Here is an 18,542-nt window from a genome sequence, read left to right as displayed (position 1 = left end):
CAAATTCCACGCTCCAAAAGCCAAATGGCGCTCCCACCCATCTGAGCCCTACAGAATGCCCAAACAGCTGTTTACTTCCACATATATGGCATCGCGATACCCGGGAGAACCCTTTTAACAATTTTTGAGGTGTGTGTCCCCAGTGGCATAAGTTGGGCACGACATATTTGACAATGAATTGGCATATCTAGGGAAAAATTTGAATTTGTACCTTCCGCAGCGCAATCATTTATGGAAAAGACACGTGGGGTAAAAATGCTTACTACTCCCCTTAATAAATGCCTTGAAGGGTGCAGTTTCCAAAATGGGGTCACTTCTCAGGGGTTTCTTTTATTTCACATCAAAGCCTCTGCAATTGTGAACCAATACTTTATATGTCGCCATATTAGGCCTCAATTTTACATGGTACTCTTTCACTCCTGAGCCCTGTCGAATGTCCAGGCAAAAGATTAGGGCCACACGTAGGGTGTTTCTAAAACCGGGAAACATTGCATAATAATTGAGAGCTGTCTTGTTATGGTGGCACAAGCTGGGCACCACATATTGGCGTATCTAAGGAAAAATTCCCATTTTCACTCTCCCACATCGCGTGCACACGAATTTCTGAAAAACACCTGTGGGGTTAACATGCTCACTACACCCCTAGGTGAAAACCTTGAAGGTGTTGTTTCCAAAATGGGGTCACTTCTGGGGGGGGATCCACTGTTTTGGTCCCACAGGGACTTTGCAAATGCAACATAGCGACCAGAAACCAAATGCAGCAAAATCTGTACACCAAAAGCAAATGGCGCTCCTTCCCTTCTGAGCCCTGCTGTGTGACCAAACAGCAGTTTATGACCACATGTGGGGTATTGCCGTACTCCAGAGAAGTTGCTTTACAAATGTTGGGGTTCTTTTTTTTTCCTTTATTTGTTGAGAAAATTAAAAATTTGGAGCTAAAGCTACGTCTTATTGAAGAAATTTTTTTTTTATTTTCACTGCCCAATTCTAATAAAATCTATGAAACACCTGTGGGGTCAAAATGCTCACTACACCCCTAGATGGATTCCTGAAGGGGTGTCGTTTTCTCAATGGAGTCACGTTTTGGGCGTTTTCACTGTTTTGGTCCCTTAGGGGCTTTGCAAATGCGACATGGCCTCCGCAAACCATTCCTGCTAAATTTGAGCTCCAAAAGCCAAATGGTGCTCTTTCCCTTCTAAGCCCTGCCGTGGGTCCAAACAGCTTTTTCTCCTTTAGTCCTTGTGGAAATTAGAAAAAATTAGCTAAACCTACATTTTCTTAGAAAGAATGTAGATTTTAATTTTCACGGCCTACTTCCAATAATTTCTGCAAAAAACCTGCGGTGTCAAAATGCTCACTATACCCCTAGATAATTTCCTCAAGGGGTGTAGTTTCCCAAATGGGTTCACTTTTGGTGGATTTCCACTGTTTTGGCACCGAAAGAGCCCTGCAAACCTGACATGGAGCCTAAAATATTTTCTAATAAAAAGGAGGCCCAAAATCCACTATGTGCTCCTTTGCATCTGAGGCCTGTGCTTCAGTCCATTACCACACTAGGGCCACATGTGGGATATTTCTCAAAACTTCAAAATCTGGGCAATAAATATTGAGTTGCATTTCTCTGGTAAAAACTTCTGTGTTACAGAAAAAATATATTAAAAATGAATTTCTGCAAAAAAAATTCACCTCTACGTTGATTTAATTCATGTGAAACGTTTAAAGGGTTAAGAAACTTTCTAAATGCTGTTTTGAATACTTTGAGGGGTGAATATTTTAAAATGGGGTGACTTTTTGGCGGTTTCTAATATATAAGGCCCTAAAAGCCGCTTCACAACTGAACTGCCCCCTGTAAAAATAGCCTTTTGAAATTTTCTTGAAAATGTGAGAAATTGCTTCTAAAGTTCTAAGCCTTGTGACGTCATAGAAAAATAAAAGGACGTTCAAAAAACGATGCCAATCTAAAGTAGACATATGGGGGATGTTAATTAGCAACAATTTTGTGTGGTATAACTGCCTGTCTTACAAGCAGATACATTTAACATTTCGAAAAATGCAAATTTTTGCAAATTTTCACAAAATTTTGGTGTTTTTCACTGATAAATATTGAATTTATCGACCAAATTTTTCCATTATCATAAAGTCCAATGTCTCATGAGAAAACAATCTCAGAATCACTTTGATAGGTAAAAGCATTCCGGAGTTATTACCACATAAAGTGAAATATGCCAGATTTGAAAAAATGGGTCTGGTCCTGAAGGCCAAAATGAGCTTGGCCCTGAAGAGGTTAAATATCGGGGGAATGACGTACCCCGGGGTCCTTATCTCGGGCTGCGTACACACACACACACACACGTGAGAGGCAAGAGGACTCCCATTAATCTACCACCCCGATGAGATGTAAATCCGACCGTGCGACCTCCGCCCGGTAGAATTTGGGTAACGCGAACACCGGCGGTAGCCGATAATGAAGATGATAACTTATAGTTAAATATCTCTGCGAAAAAAAATCCTATCTCAAAATCGTTTGCAGGATCGTTTTTGCATTGAAAAGCGCTTTCAAATGAGCTCCCACTCGACCCCCCCCCGTGCCATTTGAGATTTTGCTGCTTCTGCCCACCCTACTGCCCCCTGAGGTGGGCGTGGTTTTTTTGGGCGTTAACTGGTAGATTTTATGACCCCACTAAATCCCACCAAATTTCACAAAAGTTATGAGGAACTTTTGGTGGCCACTATATATATATAAATATATATATATATATATATATATATATATATATATAATCTCTATCCGAGAAGAATGTGGTGTCCGAAGCTCACATAGCTCCGCCCACAGCCCAACCGCCAGTTAGCTCCACCCACAGCCAGAAGACTGAGGAAGGAGATGTGAGTGATTAGTGGTGTAGCTATAATGCCCCCCTCCAATACACTGTATAATGCCCCCCATCCCTCCCATACACAGTATAATGCCATATACCCCAAATTGGTATCGGTGAAAATTACCGCTCGCCCTGCAAAACTTAAGCCCTCACATCGCTAAATTGATGGAAAAATAAAAAAGTTATGACTCTCAGAATACGGCCAAAAGTAGAGAGTTACCACAGCACCGTACCGCCAGGAGGGTGCACGCCTTTTCAGAACCTGGTCCAAGGTCCTCAATATCAGGCAGAAAAATGGACAAGGAGGCAGCACTTCCAAAATGTAGAAAAACCTTTATTCACCCATGCAACGTTTCAATCCCTCAGGATCTTTCTCAAGCATAATGCTTGAGAAAGCATTATACTTGAGAAAGATCCTGAGGGATTGAAACGTTGCATGGGTGAATAAAGGTTTTTAAACATTTTGGAAGTGCTGCCTCCTTGTCCATTTTTCTCTCAGAATACGGCGACACAGAAGTTTTTTTTTTAACCCCTTCCCCCTGCTGGCATTCTGGGCCCTAATGTCCAAGCCATTTTTTACATTTTTCCATTGTCACATTCGAAGAGCTGTAACTTTTTTATTTTTGCGTCGGCATAGCTGTATAAGGTCTTGTTTTTTGCGGGACGACTTGCAGTTTTTATTGGTACCATTTGAGAGTAGATGCGACTTTTTGATCACTTTCTATCACATTTTTTTTAAGTCAGGATTAACAGAAAACAGCAATTTTTCCATTGTTTTTTATTTTATTTTTTACGGCGTTCACAGTGCGGGTTAAATAATGTAACAGCTTTATAGTCGGGGTCGTTACGGACGCGGCGATACCAAATATGTGTAACTTTTTTGCTTTATTGTAGTTTTTTTTAATAGTAAAGCATTTTGTAAGGGGAAAAGCTGGGTTTTTCATTTTTTTTTTTTCACTTTTTTTTTAAATTAACTTTATTAAACTTTTTTTACTTTTTTACTAGTCCCACTAGGGGACTTCCCTATCATCCGATCGCTATTATAATACACTGCAATACTTTTGTATTGCAGTGTATTACTGCCTGTCCGTTTAAAACGGACAGGCATCTGCTAGGTCATGCCTGCGGCATGATCTAGCAGGCATTCGCTGCAGGCAGACCTGGGGGTCTTTATTAGACCCCCGGCTGCCATAGAAGACACAGACACTCGGCGATTTTATCGCCGGGTGTCAGTGAGATGAGAGGGAGCTCCCTCCCTCTCTCCAAAACCATTCAGATGCGGTGCTCGCTATTGTGCACCGCATCTGAAGGGTTAAACAGGTGAGATCGATACTAATATCGATCTCACCCGGCAGAGCAGGGACGCTCCCAGCCCTCAGCTGCTTCTGGCAGCTGAGAGCAGGGAGATTTCACGGCTCCCTGCTCTGTTTACTTTATTCTAATGCAGCGACGTAGTTTGGCGGCGCTCTAGAATAAAGCCCACTAATGACCGCCGTAAAAAGACGTATCGGCGGTCATTAAGGGGTTAAACTTAGCAAATGGTTTTATTTTTTGAAAAGTGGTAAAACATAAAACAAAACATATAAATTTGGTATTGCCATAATCGTATCAACCTGTAGAATAAGATGAATATGTAGTTTTTACCGCCTGATGGACGCCGTAAAAACAAAACCCCCCCAAAATGTAACGTAATCGCTGTTTTTTCACCCCACAAATTATTTTTTTTCAGCTTTCCAGTACCTTATGCGGTACAATAAATGGTGCAATGAAAAACTACAACTTGTCCTGGAAAAAACAAGCCCTCGTATGGCGTTATAGACAGAAAAATAAAAAAATTATAGCTTTTGAAAGGTGGGGAGAAAAAAACAAAAGTGAAAATTTGAAAAAGGGCTGCGTCCTGAAGGGGTTAAGCACTGGGAGGTGGTGGGGGTCACACACTGGGAATAGGGGAACTGAAAATTAGGGCTTATTATCTTTATTTCACTGTGCGGGCCAAACAACTTCTCTTCATCAACAAATAGATCAGATCCTGTGTCCGGTAGGGTTGATACTATTTCGATGCCGTGAACCCTCAAACGGTTCAATACAGTTAATTTATGTATTTCTATTCTAAGCTGTGCGGACGCACAGCTTCGTATTGTAATTCATGAATGTAGTCAGAGCGGGGCTGCGGCTGTTAATACAGCTATTGCCCCGCTCCTGACACGGGTGCGCGGTCAGCGTGGCCGGCGCTAAAGATAGAGAACATGGCGGGTGCACTGCAAAACATCCCCATATTCTGTCGTCGCTTCAGTGCCGTCGCTTCTCATTAGTGCCGGCCGTATCACCTCATTCTCACCGTGCGCACACGTGTTTTCAGGAGCGGGACAATGGCTGTATTACACAAGCGCAGAAACCTCTGATTTTCACAGCTATTCCCTTGAATGCTGCGATCAAAGCTGACCGCAGCATTCAAGGGGAAAATGAGAAAGGGGATGCTACTTGGATCGCGTCACAGGGAATCCCTGTGACGCGATCAAGGGACATAACGTATGTGGGCAGACGGCCCAGGGTCCATTGAGGGACCCCAGGGCTGTCTGTCCATATTTCCTGTTGTTAGGGCATACTTTGGTACGTCCTAACAACTGCCTGTGTGCTATCCGTATATAGATATATGCCAGTACATTACTTTATTATTATTATTTTTTAAACGTTAATGTTAACCCCTTCAGGACTGAGCCTATTTTGGCCTTCAGGACGAAGCCGATTTTTGAAATCTGACGTGTCACTTTATGTGGTAATAACTCCGGAATGCTTTTACCTATCCAAGCGATTCTGAGATTTTCTCGTGACCTATTGTACTTTATGTTAGTGAAAAAATTTGCTTGATAAATTCAATATTTATTTGTAAAAAAACACCAAGATTTGGAGAAAATTTGCAAAAATTAGCATTTTTCGAAATTTAAATGTATCTGCTTGTAAAACAGATAGTAATACCACACAAAATAGTCACTAGTTAACATTTCCCATATGTCTACTTTAGTTTGGCATCGTTTATTGAACATTCTTTTATTTTTCTAGGACGTTACAAGACTTAGAACTTTAGCAGCGATTTCTCATATTTTCAAGAAAATTTCAAAAGGCGATTTTTACAAGGACCAGTTCAGTTCTGAAGTGGCTTTGAGGGCCTTATATATTAGAAAGTCCCCATAAATCACCCCATTTTTAAAACTGAACCCCTCAAAGTATTCAAAACAGCATTCAGAAAGTGTATTAACCCTTTAGGCGTTTCACAGGAATTAACGTAAAGTAGAGGTGAAAGTTACAAATTTCATTTTTTTTTTTTTACAAAATTCATTTGTAATACATTTTTTTCTATACCACAGAAGGTTTTACCCGAGAAATGTAACTTATTATTTATTGTCCAGATTCTGCAGTTTTTAGAAATACCCCACATGTGGCCCTGGTTTCCTAATTTACTGAAATACAGGCCTCAGAAGCAAAGGAGCACCTAGTGGATTTTGGGGCCTCCTTTTTTTTAGCATATATTTTAGGTACCATGTCAGGTTTGAAGAGGTCTTGTGGGGCCAAAGCAATAAAGACCCCCAAAAGTGACCTCATTTTGGAAACTACACCCCTCATGGAATTTATCTAGGGGTATAGTTAGCATTTTGAACCCACAGTTTTTTTGCTAAATTTATTTGAATTAGTTTGTGAAGATGAAAATCTACTTTTTTTCTGAAAAAACATAGACATTTTTAGTTTTTTCAAGGAATAAGAGAGAAAAAACACCCCTACATATGTAAAGCAATTTCTCCTGATTATAGCAATACCCCATATGTGGTAATAAACTGCTGTTTGGACCCACAGCAGGACTCAGAAAGGAAGGAGCACCATTTGGATTTTGAAATTCTGATTTTGCTGGAATAGTTTTCAGTGCCATGTCGCGTTGTGAAATGCACTGGAGGGAACAAAATAGTGGAAACCCCCGGAAAGTGACCCCATTTTGGAAACGACACTCATCAAGGAATTTTTCTAGGGGTAAAGTTAGCATTTTGACCCCACGGTTGTTTTGCTGAATTCATTGGAATTATTCTGTAAAGGTAAAAATCTACTTTTTTTCTGAAAAAAGGTAGCCATTTTTAATTTTTACAAGGAAAAAAGGAGAAAAAGCACCCCAACATTTGTAAAACAATTTCTACCGATTACGGAAATATGCCATATGTGGTAATAAACTGCTGTTTGGACCCACAACAGGGCTTAGAAGGGAAGGAGCGCTATTTGGATTTTGGAGCTCAAATTTAGCTGAAATGGTTTTTGGGTGCCATGTCGCATTTGCAAAGCCCCTGAGAGGCCAAAACAGTGGAAACCCCGCAAAAGTGGAAATTACACCACTTAAAGAATCTATCTAGGGATATAGTGGGCATTTAGACCCCACAAGTCTTTTGCAGGATTTATTAGAATTAGGCCGTGAATATGAATATCAACATTTCTTCCACTAAAATGTTGCATCTTTTTCAATTTTACAAAGGATAAAGGGGTAAAAAGCTGCCCAACATTTGTAAAGCAATTTCTCAAGAGTACGACAATACCCCACGTGTGGTCATAAATGGTTTTTCATTAGAAAGTAATTAACCCTTTCTGGACTGATCCATTTTTTTCTTTTCCTTTTTAGTTTTTAAAAGACTTATTATAGGAAAAAAAGCATTCTTTGTTTGTCACTTCTAACTTTTATTTTTACACTTTTTAAAAACGTTTTTATTATCTTTTTTTTACTTGTCCCACTAGGGGACACTTAGACTTGCAGCTCTGATCGCTGCTAGAACACATTACACTACACACGTAGTGTAATGTGTTCTAACTGTCATTGTGACGTGACAGTCACACTGACAGGAAGCATCGGAGGACCGTCCGGAGGTTTCTCCTCCGAGGCTTCCGTACATGGCAACACGGAGGTCATTGTCTGGCCTCTGGTTGCCATGATGAGGATCGCCAGCCCCCGCAAATGCATGTGGGGGGCTGCCGATCCGCTGTAAACCTCTTCGATGTGGTGATCATAATCGACCACCGCATCGAAGGGGTTAATTGCCGATTTCAGCGGCGACAGGCCGCTGATCGGCAACGGGGAGAGCAGGGCAGACACCCTGCACAGTTAACCGCCGCTGCGGTGTAGCGCCGCGCGGCGGTTAACTGTTAAAGCGCGGACGTAACTGCACACCCAGGTGCGCGAAGTTACTGCTCACCTGGACGTGCATTTACGCCAAGGTGCGGGAAGGGGTTAAATAAAACATTTAAAAAAAAATACACACACATTTTTTACAATAAACATTAAAATAAAAGTCTCACTACATAGAATATACATATATTCAGTATCATCGCGGCCGTAATAACCTACACGACAAAATTGATAGCGTCATTTATAATGTGTAAGCTGTAAAAAAATTAAATAAAAACTGCTTTCTTTCACTTATTATTGTGAGGCACGAGGTGTTCGGGCTTGTCCACACATAACTGAATTGCTAAGTATTTTCCGTCCGCAATTGCGGGATGGACAATACGCAGCAGAATACAGTAGCAGCAAAGTGGGTGACTACGCTATTGATTCCCTCAAAATGACGGAACCCCTGCACCGGATCCGTCACCATTGAAATCAATGGTGGTGGAAACTGAAACCTTTTGGTCTCTGTTTGTGTCAGTCAGGGTCCAGTTCCGACGGAAAGCTCAGATGGAACGTCGGGACGGGATCCTAGCGCCGATGTGAACGAAGCCTAAGGTATATTTAGAGTTGGTGAACATAAAGGTTAGCGGGGTGGAGAAGGTAAGGAGTCTGATAAGTGGAGAAAAAGGCCCACCATTCCTAATCTTTAGGGTCAGCATCTGCATATGGGTGATAATAATTCAGGTACATCAATTCTTTTGTGACGATACAAGAGCAGATAAGGCTCAGAGAAGTGATGGGAACAGCCCATTAGTGCAATGTTTTTAGTGATCTTACCAGGAAGGTGGAGAGAAGACTGTCTCCTCCTTACCACAGAGAATCCATCCCTGTAATATCTGCATTTGAGGACACAGCTTTAAATATGAGCGCTGTGTTCATGGTATTATTATTATATGACAGGAAACTGATTATTTCAGTTCCCTGTCACAGTACAGGTGGGCAGGTTGTCACTGTGATGGCCTGATCCTGCTGATGGCACTGTGTGCAGGGATTTGGAATGCCATCACAGAGAGTGTATAAATTAGCAGGCTATTGGCATGGGTACCGCACCATTAGACAATTCAGTTACTTGGGGCAAGTGGAAAGAAGTTAAAAATAGTTGAAACACAGGCGTATCCAAGTCTATATTTACCATCATCAACCATCCAGTGTGACACAAATGCATTTTACATGGGTGTCCTGTTTTTCTGTATTCTAGTAGTATTTCACAAGTATACAGCAAACCTGAAATCACTGGAATTCTAGCAGTAACTATGTGAGAGCAAATATATTATGATCATAAAACTGATGATCACGGTTTCAAGGGAAAAAATGACTCCTTATTGCTAAGGGCAAAACAAATGAAAACTTTCCTAAAATTTTTAAACTTCATTCACTGGAAACCCCTAAGATGAAACGGGATGAGGTGTTTATATAACATGTATTTTTCTAGCACTTGCCATTTTATTCTTTTTGACCTACTACAATTTCCAATAATCATACTGTCCATATAATCATATTGAAGCCTTCGTCGTCTCTGGTGTGCGGTGCCAGATTCATAGAAAAACATATTTTCAATGCAATAATAAATTGAAGAAATGTTCCCTTTATACAGAACAGAACTTTATGGTTTCCACAATTCACATTGTAGATAAAGAGCAAAATGGAAACTTTCCTACTGTTCCTTCTGCAGTCGTTTACTTTTTATTGAGCTTTCCTTTTATATAGGCTGCATTTAAAAAAAAAATGGTGTGCTTTCTTTTAGTTGACTTTCAACAGATTATGATAAATAAGCCTTGCATTTGTGACTATTTACAAGCGTTTGTGACTCATTAAAGCCCTGTTGTGTCTATCCATTAATCTGCTTGCAGGTTCTCTTTTTGTAGCAATAGGTGTTTGTATGAAAGAGAAATGCTGCTTGTTTACTGCTTGTAGAATGAAGGCAATTTGTCTCAAATGGTAATAGTTTAGCCAAATATTTAATCCTTCTTCTTTTTTTTTTTTTTTTTTTTCTAAATGTTTAAAGGGGTTATCCAGATTTTTAAAACTGATGGCCTACAATATTAGATTGGTGGGGGTCCAACTCTCGGCACCCCCACTGATCATATTTGCAGGGACACTTGTACAAGCGCTGCAGCCCCTTTGTTGTTTACATGGATTGGGACGAATGGGACAAAGCTCCAATACCTTGCACAGCCACTACGAAAGTAACAGGATATGCCAGTATGAACGAAAATGAAATCCATGTTAACACGAATGGGGCCGCGGTTCTTGTACGACCGTTACTGCTCTTTGAAACAGCTGATCGGTGGGGGTGCCGATAGTCGGACCCCCACCGATCTAATATTGATGGCCTATCCTAAGGATAGGCCATCCATTTTAAAAACCTAGATAACCCCTTTAGTCTAGGTTCATTATAGATTTTCAGTCTTCCAACCTAGAAGGATTATGGGTGATGGAACAGCATTAACACCTTGAAGTAATGGCACAACTGCATAAAAATACACCACTACTATAGTATCACATTCGGTTTTACAGTACGGGCAGTGAAGAAAAATCGACCCGATTGCGAATAAAATGTGGCCTATAGGGCATGCTCCGGTTATTTAAAAAAATGCAGAATGCTTTAAAAACGTGGTTAGTTGAATAGCTCCGCATGCAAATAGTAATGCTCCCCCAGGCAGGGCAGGGAACCCCTGCTCTCGACAAGTGTGACCCACAACTATCACACATTTATGGCATATCCCGTGGATGTGCCAGAAGTGTCTATGAAGGGAATAACCCTTTAAATCCTATTTACTTAGAAACGGTTTCTCTCTGGCTTTGGAGTAAAAAAACAAAGCAAAAGAACATATTCTGTGACTGTCGTATCAGGGTCCAGTTGTGAGAACTGAATAGTCACAATTTATTTTTTATGATTTTCATAATAATTCATTGTTATGCTGATGTTATTTTCTATATTTATTTCAATGTTTTTAGTGATCTTACCTGGAAGGTGCAGAGAAGACACACATAGTCTCTTCCCTGCATGCCCTCCTCCTTACCACAGAGAATCCCTGTAAGGCTGAGTTCACACTGAGTTTTTTGCAGGCAGAAAATTCTGCCTCAAAATTCCATTTATCGGTGCATTTTTTGTTTGCGCCCATTGAGCAACACGGGCAAAAACACCGCAAAATACGCCTTCTCTGCCTCCCATTGATGTCAATGGGAGGTCAGAGGCGTAAACGCCCGAAGATAGGACGTCGTTTTTTTTTTGGTGCAGTTTCCACGTCAAAAAACGTGTAAAAAAACTCAGTGTGACCAGGGCCTAATGTCTGCATTTGAGAACACCGCTGTGGCCGGGAATTCCGCTTCAGGGGTAGAAATTAGAAATCGGTAACGGTACAAGATATAAACATACATTATATTAGAGAATTACCATAAGTGTACATGTCACATTAAGTTAAAATAGAAATAAAATATATTCCTGGCCAACCCTTTTAAATAACCACTACACTTTCATCAAACTTTTGATATGTCATAGAGACATATCAAAAGTTTAGATTGGTGCGGGTCCGGCTGCTGGGACCCCCACCAATGCTGAAGCGAAGGTGCAGAAGCGCTCAGCTGAGCGCCATAACCTTCGGCTGTGATTGGCGCTCCCTGTCGGGCTGAAAACATATTACATAGACGTTCTATAAGAGCCGTTTCCAGTCTGACGAGAAACGTTGATCACATACAAAGGAACAAAGTGCTTATCTGAGTGCTTTTGCACCTTCGTTTCAGCAAGTGTGGGGGTCTCAGCACCCAGACCCCCACCGATCCAATCTTTTGATATGTCTCATCAAAAGCTTGTTGAAAGTGTGCATACTATTTAACAGAACAGGATACTACAAAAAATAGTGATCTGTGTGGCTTTGAGTATTTGACACCCCCCCCCCCCCCCGCCACTGATCGCTAGAATTCTGAGCACTATTCGGGTAGGGCGGACACACAACACAAGCACTGTGGATTTTCTGCAACACATTTAATTGTGGAAAATCTGCAGTGTAGTACAGTAGCAGCAGTGTGGATGCGAATTGAACACATTTCATCCACACACAGCGGAAAAAATCTGCTAAGAAACCGTTCACAAATTTACCTGTGGTACTTTTTTTTTTAAAGCTGCATCATGTCAATTTATGCTGCAGAATTGCTGCTTTTCTGTTGCAACAAATAATCATGTGTTGCGACTTTTGCTGCAATTCCGGCGCAAAAAAAAAAACTCAAATGAGAAAAAAATAAGCTATTTTTGATTTTTAAAATTAATTTTATAAAAAGTATACTCCCCCCCCCCCCCGGCCGTTGTCATAGCAATACAATCCTTTGTTCTGAGCACAACTCGACATCCTGGAATGACGTTTCATCCCATGTGGCTGCCGCATCCAATCAAAGGCCGCATGGAATCTGGTGTCATCCCAGGAAGCCAGGCTGTACTCTGAGCAAAGGGGCGCATCGTCATGACAACGCCCGGATGGTAAGTAGAACCTTTTTTTTTTTTTTTTTTTGTATCCTGCAATATTTGCGCAGCGGACATCCTGCCTGAAAAACTGCACTACGATTTCCGTCCTGTGTGTCTCTACCCTTCCACTTTAATTTCCTTTTGGCTTTCCTCAATAGCACATGCAGGAACATGGATTTTATTATTTAATTGTACATCGCCATAAGCTTAGAGGGAGCTGTACATGTGAGATGGAGGGAGATTAATACGTAGCATATTAACGTACACAAACAATATTTTAATAAGCAGATACAATAAACAACACAAACTGAATAAAGAAACTAATACAGAAGGTGAAAAGACTGCCCGTACAATCTACAGAATATGGGCCATATTTTTATCGTCCTGGCATATAGCCCAAAAAAATAAATGTTGCCATTTTTTATTGTTCACCAATAGTGTGTGTCATAAGGCACCAGCCATAATTGCACCTGTGCGGCTGACTAGACTTTGCTATGGCTAAGTCCTCTGATAGAGCAGAACAGCGGAAAGCCGAAAGCAAGTGTGAACCCAGCATGACGGAGACCTATTTGTTTCTACATTCATCATTACTATAAGGTTGTATAGTCTACACAATGTGTAGGCAGGTCTGGACAAATCCTAGGAGCCAGTTAGCCAAAGTGCCTTAAATCTGCTGGATTTAAAGGGGTTGTCCACTATCGGACAACTGATGACCTATCCACCAGATAAATCATCAGTGTATAATCGGTGCAGGTCCGACACCGGCACTGATCATCTGCTCCGGTTGCCTCCATGCAACGGACGTCCATGCCGGAAGCAGATGGCTCCGGTCACAATATAGCGGCTGTGCTGCAGTACTGCAACTCTGCTCCTATTCAAGTATACAGGAGAAAAGCTGCAGTTCTGCAGCACGACCGCTATGCAATGTACAGAGCCAACTGCTGCAGGCTCCATACACCACATACTGTGCAATAACATCCGGTGCCTGCAGGCAGCTGATCGGTGCGTGGTCCAGGTGTCGGACCCGCACCGATCATATACGGTGTATAGGTCATCCGTTGTCCGGTATCGACTTCTAGCTCATTAGTACATATTAAACAAAATGATCACATACTTGTTCTTCTACCATTAATGAACTACTAAGGCCTCATGCACACGACCGTGCTCGTAATTACGACTCGTAATTACGAGCACGGGCAGCCGGCCGCTTTTGCGAGCCGTGCTGCCATTATAAAGTATAGCAGCACGGCCCGTAAAATGAAAAAATAGAACATGTTCTATTTTTTTAACGGCACGGGCACCTTCCCATGAGAAAACGGGAAGGTACCCGTGACTAACAGAAGTCTATGGGCCCGTTATTTTGGGTCGTAATTACGACCCGCAATAACGGGTGTTTTTACGGTCGTGTGCATGAGGCCTAAATGTCTCTTTTTATTAGTATGCCTATGGGAACCCGCTACTTGCTGAGTATCATATTGCGCATATTTTGTTTGTCTTATTATATAAGGCTTATCAGTGTAACAGCAGGGATATGATATAACGTAATTTATTCTAAAAATGGACATGTGCTCTGCATGTTTGCCCTGGCAATGATAGAAATGGATACAGTGAAAATGTTATTCTCCAAAGGCGTAACCATTCAACCACAAGCTTAAGGCCTCATGCACACGACCGTATTTTTTCCCACCCGTAAATACTGGCGTAAATACGGGTCCGGTGTCACACGTATTCCACCCATTTTGCACCAGTATTTACGAACCCGTGCCCGTAAATATGGGTCCGGTGTCACCCGTATTCCACCCGTATTTACAGGCACGTTTTTGGCGGCAAAATAGCACTGCACTAATCGGCAGCCCCTTCTCTCTATCAGTGCATGATATAGAGAAGGGACAGCCTTTTCTGTAATAAAAGTTAAAGAAATTCATACTTACCCGGCCGTTGTCTTGGTGACGCGTCCCTCTCTTCACATCCAGCCCAAGATCCCTGGATGACGCGGCAGTCCATGTGACCGCTGCAGCCTGTGATTGACCTGTGATTGGCTGCAGCGGTCACATGGCCTGAAACGTCATCCAGGACGTCGGGCCGGATGTCGAGAGGGACGCGTCACCAAGGCAACAGGCGGGAGACCGGACTGGAGGAAGCAGGAAGTTGTCGGTAAGTATGAAAGTCTTTTATTTTTATTTTTTACAGGTTTATACTGATCGGTAGTCACTGTCCAGGGTGCTGAAAGAGTTACTGCCGATCAGTTAACTCTTTCAGCTCCCTGGACAGTGACTATTTACTGACGTCGCTTAGCAACGCTGCCGTAATGACGGGTGCACACATGTAGCCACCCGTCATTACGAGAGCTCCATAGACTTCTATGGACTGTCCGTGCCGTTATTACGGCCTGAAATAGGACATGTTCTATCTTTTTCAACGGCACGGGCACCTTCCCGTGAGAAAACGGGAAGGCACCCGTCGCCAATAGAAGTCTATGAGCCCGTTATTACGGGTCGTAATTACGACCCGTAATAACGGGAGTTTTTACGGTCGTGTGCATGAGGCCTTACTGGTAATACCAAATCTTAGCTTAGTATGGCTGGAAAAATGTTCATTTACTGAATATGAATCCTATTAAAATCAAGTCAAATGTGTTGTTCTTCCCTCTCTATTCTTTATTATTATTTGCATTTATTATTATTATTTTTCTAGTTTTGATGTTGTTTAGATGATTTGTAGTCCTAGAAACCTGGACATTTTCCAACGGCTGTCCTGAAGTTTTCTTCTAGTATAGATAAAGGGTATCCAATAGTATCTATCAGAATGTGTTGCCATGGAAATGTATGTAAGATCTAAATTTAATAGCCAACAAGTAAGATAAATCAAAGAAACACACATTTCCACATATACATTACTCAAATAAGCACGTTTGCTGCCGGAAGGGCTCACTTCCAATTTAAAACCGCAGGATTGCAGAACCCTTTCCTGCAGGTCAGAAGAATTGAAATAATAGACTTCATTACTAATAAGCAATCTGGTTGTGTTGGCAAGTTTCAAATGAGAACCTTTTCAGCTCTGTCCTCCCTCAAAAAGAAATTATAATGTTAGCAATTACTGCATTTCCACAATCTTTGTGGACGTTAAGAGCGGATTCATTAACATAAGCTTCAAAAAATATTAATTAGTGGACACTTCCATTGTCTGCAGCCATCCAGAGAATTTGTATAATAGTTTTTTTTCATTCTTATTAAAATATTCGAGAACATTGACAAGCGCTTCTAAAACAAATCTATATGGGCCGAGATCCTCACGACAAGAGGCAGTTATTATGCTCTGGAAGAATCCCCTAATTTGACTCTCCACACCGATAGCCGACCACATTTTTCTTTGTAGGCAGTTTTGTTTTTCTACCTTGTAAATCACTTTTCTACTGTAATTTTTATTGGAAACATTTAATGGTGGATTTTACATCGCAGCCTAAAGCGCCGCAGAATAAAGGTAAACAAGAAAAGAAGGTCATCCATCCTTACAGTAGAAAAGCTGCTCAGTTGGCACGAGAAGGCCACAAGCAGGACAGAAAGGAGAAGTAAGTGATACATTTTCCTACATTCTGTAAGTATCTAACACATAAATAGACCTCTTATCCCCAGGCGCTGTCTGTGACCCAGACATTATATGCTGTAGATCAAGTCATTTGTTCAGATTCCTTCAGAGTCATACAGTGAAGCAAATAAGTATTTGATCCCTTGCTGATTTTGTAAGTTTGCCCACTGTCAAAGACATGAACAGTCTAGAATTTTTAGGCTAGGTTAATTTTACCAGTGAGAGATAGATTATATTTAAAAAAAAACAGAAAATCACAAAGTCAAAATTATATATATTTATTTGCATTGTGCACAGAGAAATAAGTATTTGATCCCTTTTGCCAAATAAGACTTAATACTTGGTGGCAAAACCCTTGTTGGCAAGCATAGCAGTCAGACGTTTTTTGTAGTTGATGATGAGGTTTGCACACATGTTAGATGGAATTTTGGCCCACTCCTCTTTGCAGATCATCTGTAAATCATTAAGATTTCGAGGCTGTCGCTTGGCAACTCAGATCTTCACCTCCCTCCATAAGTTTTCGATGGGATTAAGGTCTGGAGACTGGCTAGGCCACTCCATGACCTTAAAGGAACAGTGTCATCACAATTTTTTTTTTAATATGTTAAAGATGTTAGTGCTTTATTAAAAACGTTTATATTTATTTGTGTGTTTGTGTTTTACTTTTTCTTATTTTTACACTTTTTCTTCCCTATGGGGGCTGCGATTTTTTGTTCCATTTCTGTATGTGTCGATTAACGACACATACAGACATGGAATACGGCAGCCACAGTCCCATAGGGACTGCGAACGGGTCCCGTCCCATCCACTTCTGTGTACGCCGTCTGTGTGGGAACTGTGCATGCGCCGCTCCCACACAGTCCAATTTGAAATTGGCGCCGTCCGGCGCCATTTTCCTGTGGACCGGAAGTCGCGGCCGGACAGTAAGATTACTACTTCCGGTCGCGGCTTCCGGACTTGTGCACTTGGACCAGCGGCAGCAGACGGAGCGGACTGGCCGGAGGGAGCCGCGGCGGCAGGAGCAGGTAAGAGATTTCAATGTATGTTCGTGTTTGTGTACGTTTACTACTGTATGTAAACCTACTACACTGTGTGTTAGCTCAAAAAATGGCGACACACAGTGTAGGAGGTTAGACCGTTCAAACCCCTCGTTTATCCCGGCACTAGCCAGGATAAAGGAGGGGGGGATGCTGAGAGCTCACTAGAGCGAGGGCTTTTTACCCAATTTTGCAATGCTGCAATTTTGGGAATAGCTCCATCTAGTGACCAGCAATGGGAAATATTATAAATTAGAATCTAATTTATAATATTTCCTGACTCGTGAAAAAAATAAAAAAAATTTGAACAATGTTTAATCACCTACACACTAAATGTTTAATTAAAAAAAAAAAACATGTTTTTCTGGCAACACATTCCCTTTAATGTGCTTCTTTTTGAGTCACTCCTTTGTTGCCTTGGCTGTATATTTCGGGTCATTGTCGTGCTGGAAGACCCAGCCACGAGCTATTTTTAATGTCCTGGTGGAGGGAAGGAGGTTGTCACTCAGGATTTGACGATACATGGCTCCATCCATTCTCCCATTGATGCAGTGAAGTAGTCCTGTGCCATTAGCAGAGAAACACCCCCAAAAGATAATGTTTCCACCTCCATGCTTGACAGTGGGGACGGTGTTCTTTGGGTCATAGGCAGCATTTCTCTTCCTCCAAACACGGCGAGTTGAGTTAATGCCAAAGAGCTCAATTTTAGTCTCATCTGACCACAGCACCTTCTCCCAATCACTCTCAGAATCATCCAGATGTTCATTTGCAAACTTCAGACGGGCCTGTACATGTGCCTTCTTGAGCAGGGGGACCTTGCGGGCACTGCAGGATTTTAATCCATTACGGCGTAATGTGTTACCAATGGTTGTCTTGGTGACTGTGGTCCCAGCTGCCTTGAGATCATTAACAAGTTCCCCTCGTGTAGTTTTCGGCTGAGCTCTCACCTTCCTCAGGATCAAGGATACCCCACGAGGTGAGATTTTGCATGGAGCCCCAGATCGATGTCGATTGACAGTCATTTTGTATGTCTTCCATTTTCTTACTATTGCACCAACAGTTGTCTCCTTCTCACCCAGCGTCTTACTTATGGTTTTGTAGCCCATTCCAGCCTTGTGCAGGTCTATGATCTTGTCCCTGACATCCTTAGAAAGCTCTTTGGTCTTGCCCATGTTGTAGAGGTTAGAGTCAGACTGATTAATTGAGTCTGTGGACAGGAGTCTTTTATACAGGTGACCATTTAAGACAGCTGTCTTTAATGCTGGCACCAAGTTGATTTGGAGCTTGTAACTGGTCTGGAGGAGGCTGAACTCTTAATGGTTGGTAGGGGATCAAATACTTATTTCTCTGTGCACAATGCAAATAAATATATATAATTTTGACTATGT

General features: G+C 41.7%; 1 protein-coding gene across 1 annotated transcript in view; it reads left to right on the top strand.

Annotated features, from left to right (window-relative positions):
- The window catches only part of TMA16 (translation machinery associated 16 homolog), a 79,027-nt gene that overhangs the window by 23,734 nt on the left and 36,751 nt on the right, over positions 1-18,542 (top strand). The window contains exon 2 of the mRNA XM_075849665.1: positions 15,991-16,100. Within this exon, the coding sequence (XP_075705780.1) occupies positions 15,991-16,100 (110 nt within the window). The remainder of the gene's footprint in view (positions 1-15,990; positions 16,101-18,542) is intronic.

Source organism: Rhinoderma darwinii, chromosome 1 (genome assembly GCF_050947455.1).
Source record: "Rhinoderma darwinii isolate aRhiDar2 chromosome 1, aRhiDar2.hap1, whole genome shotgun sequence".
In the NCBI taxonomy this organism is placed as follows: Eukaryota; Metazoa; Chordata; class Amphibia; order Anura; family Rhinodermatidae; genus Rhinoderma; species Rhinoderma darwinii.
This window is presented reverse-complemented; position numbering and strand designations above follow the sequence as displayed.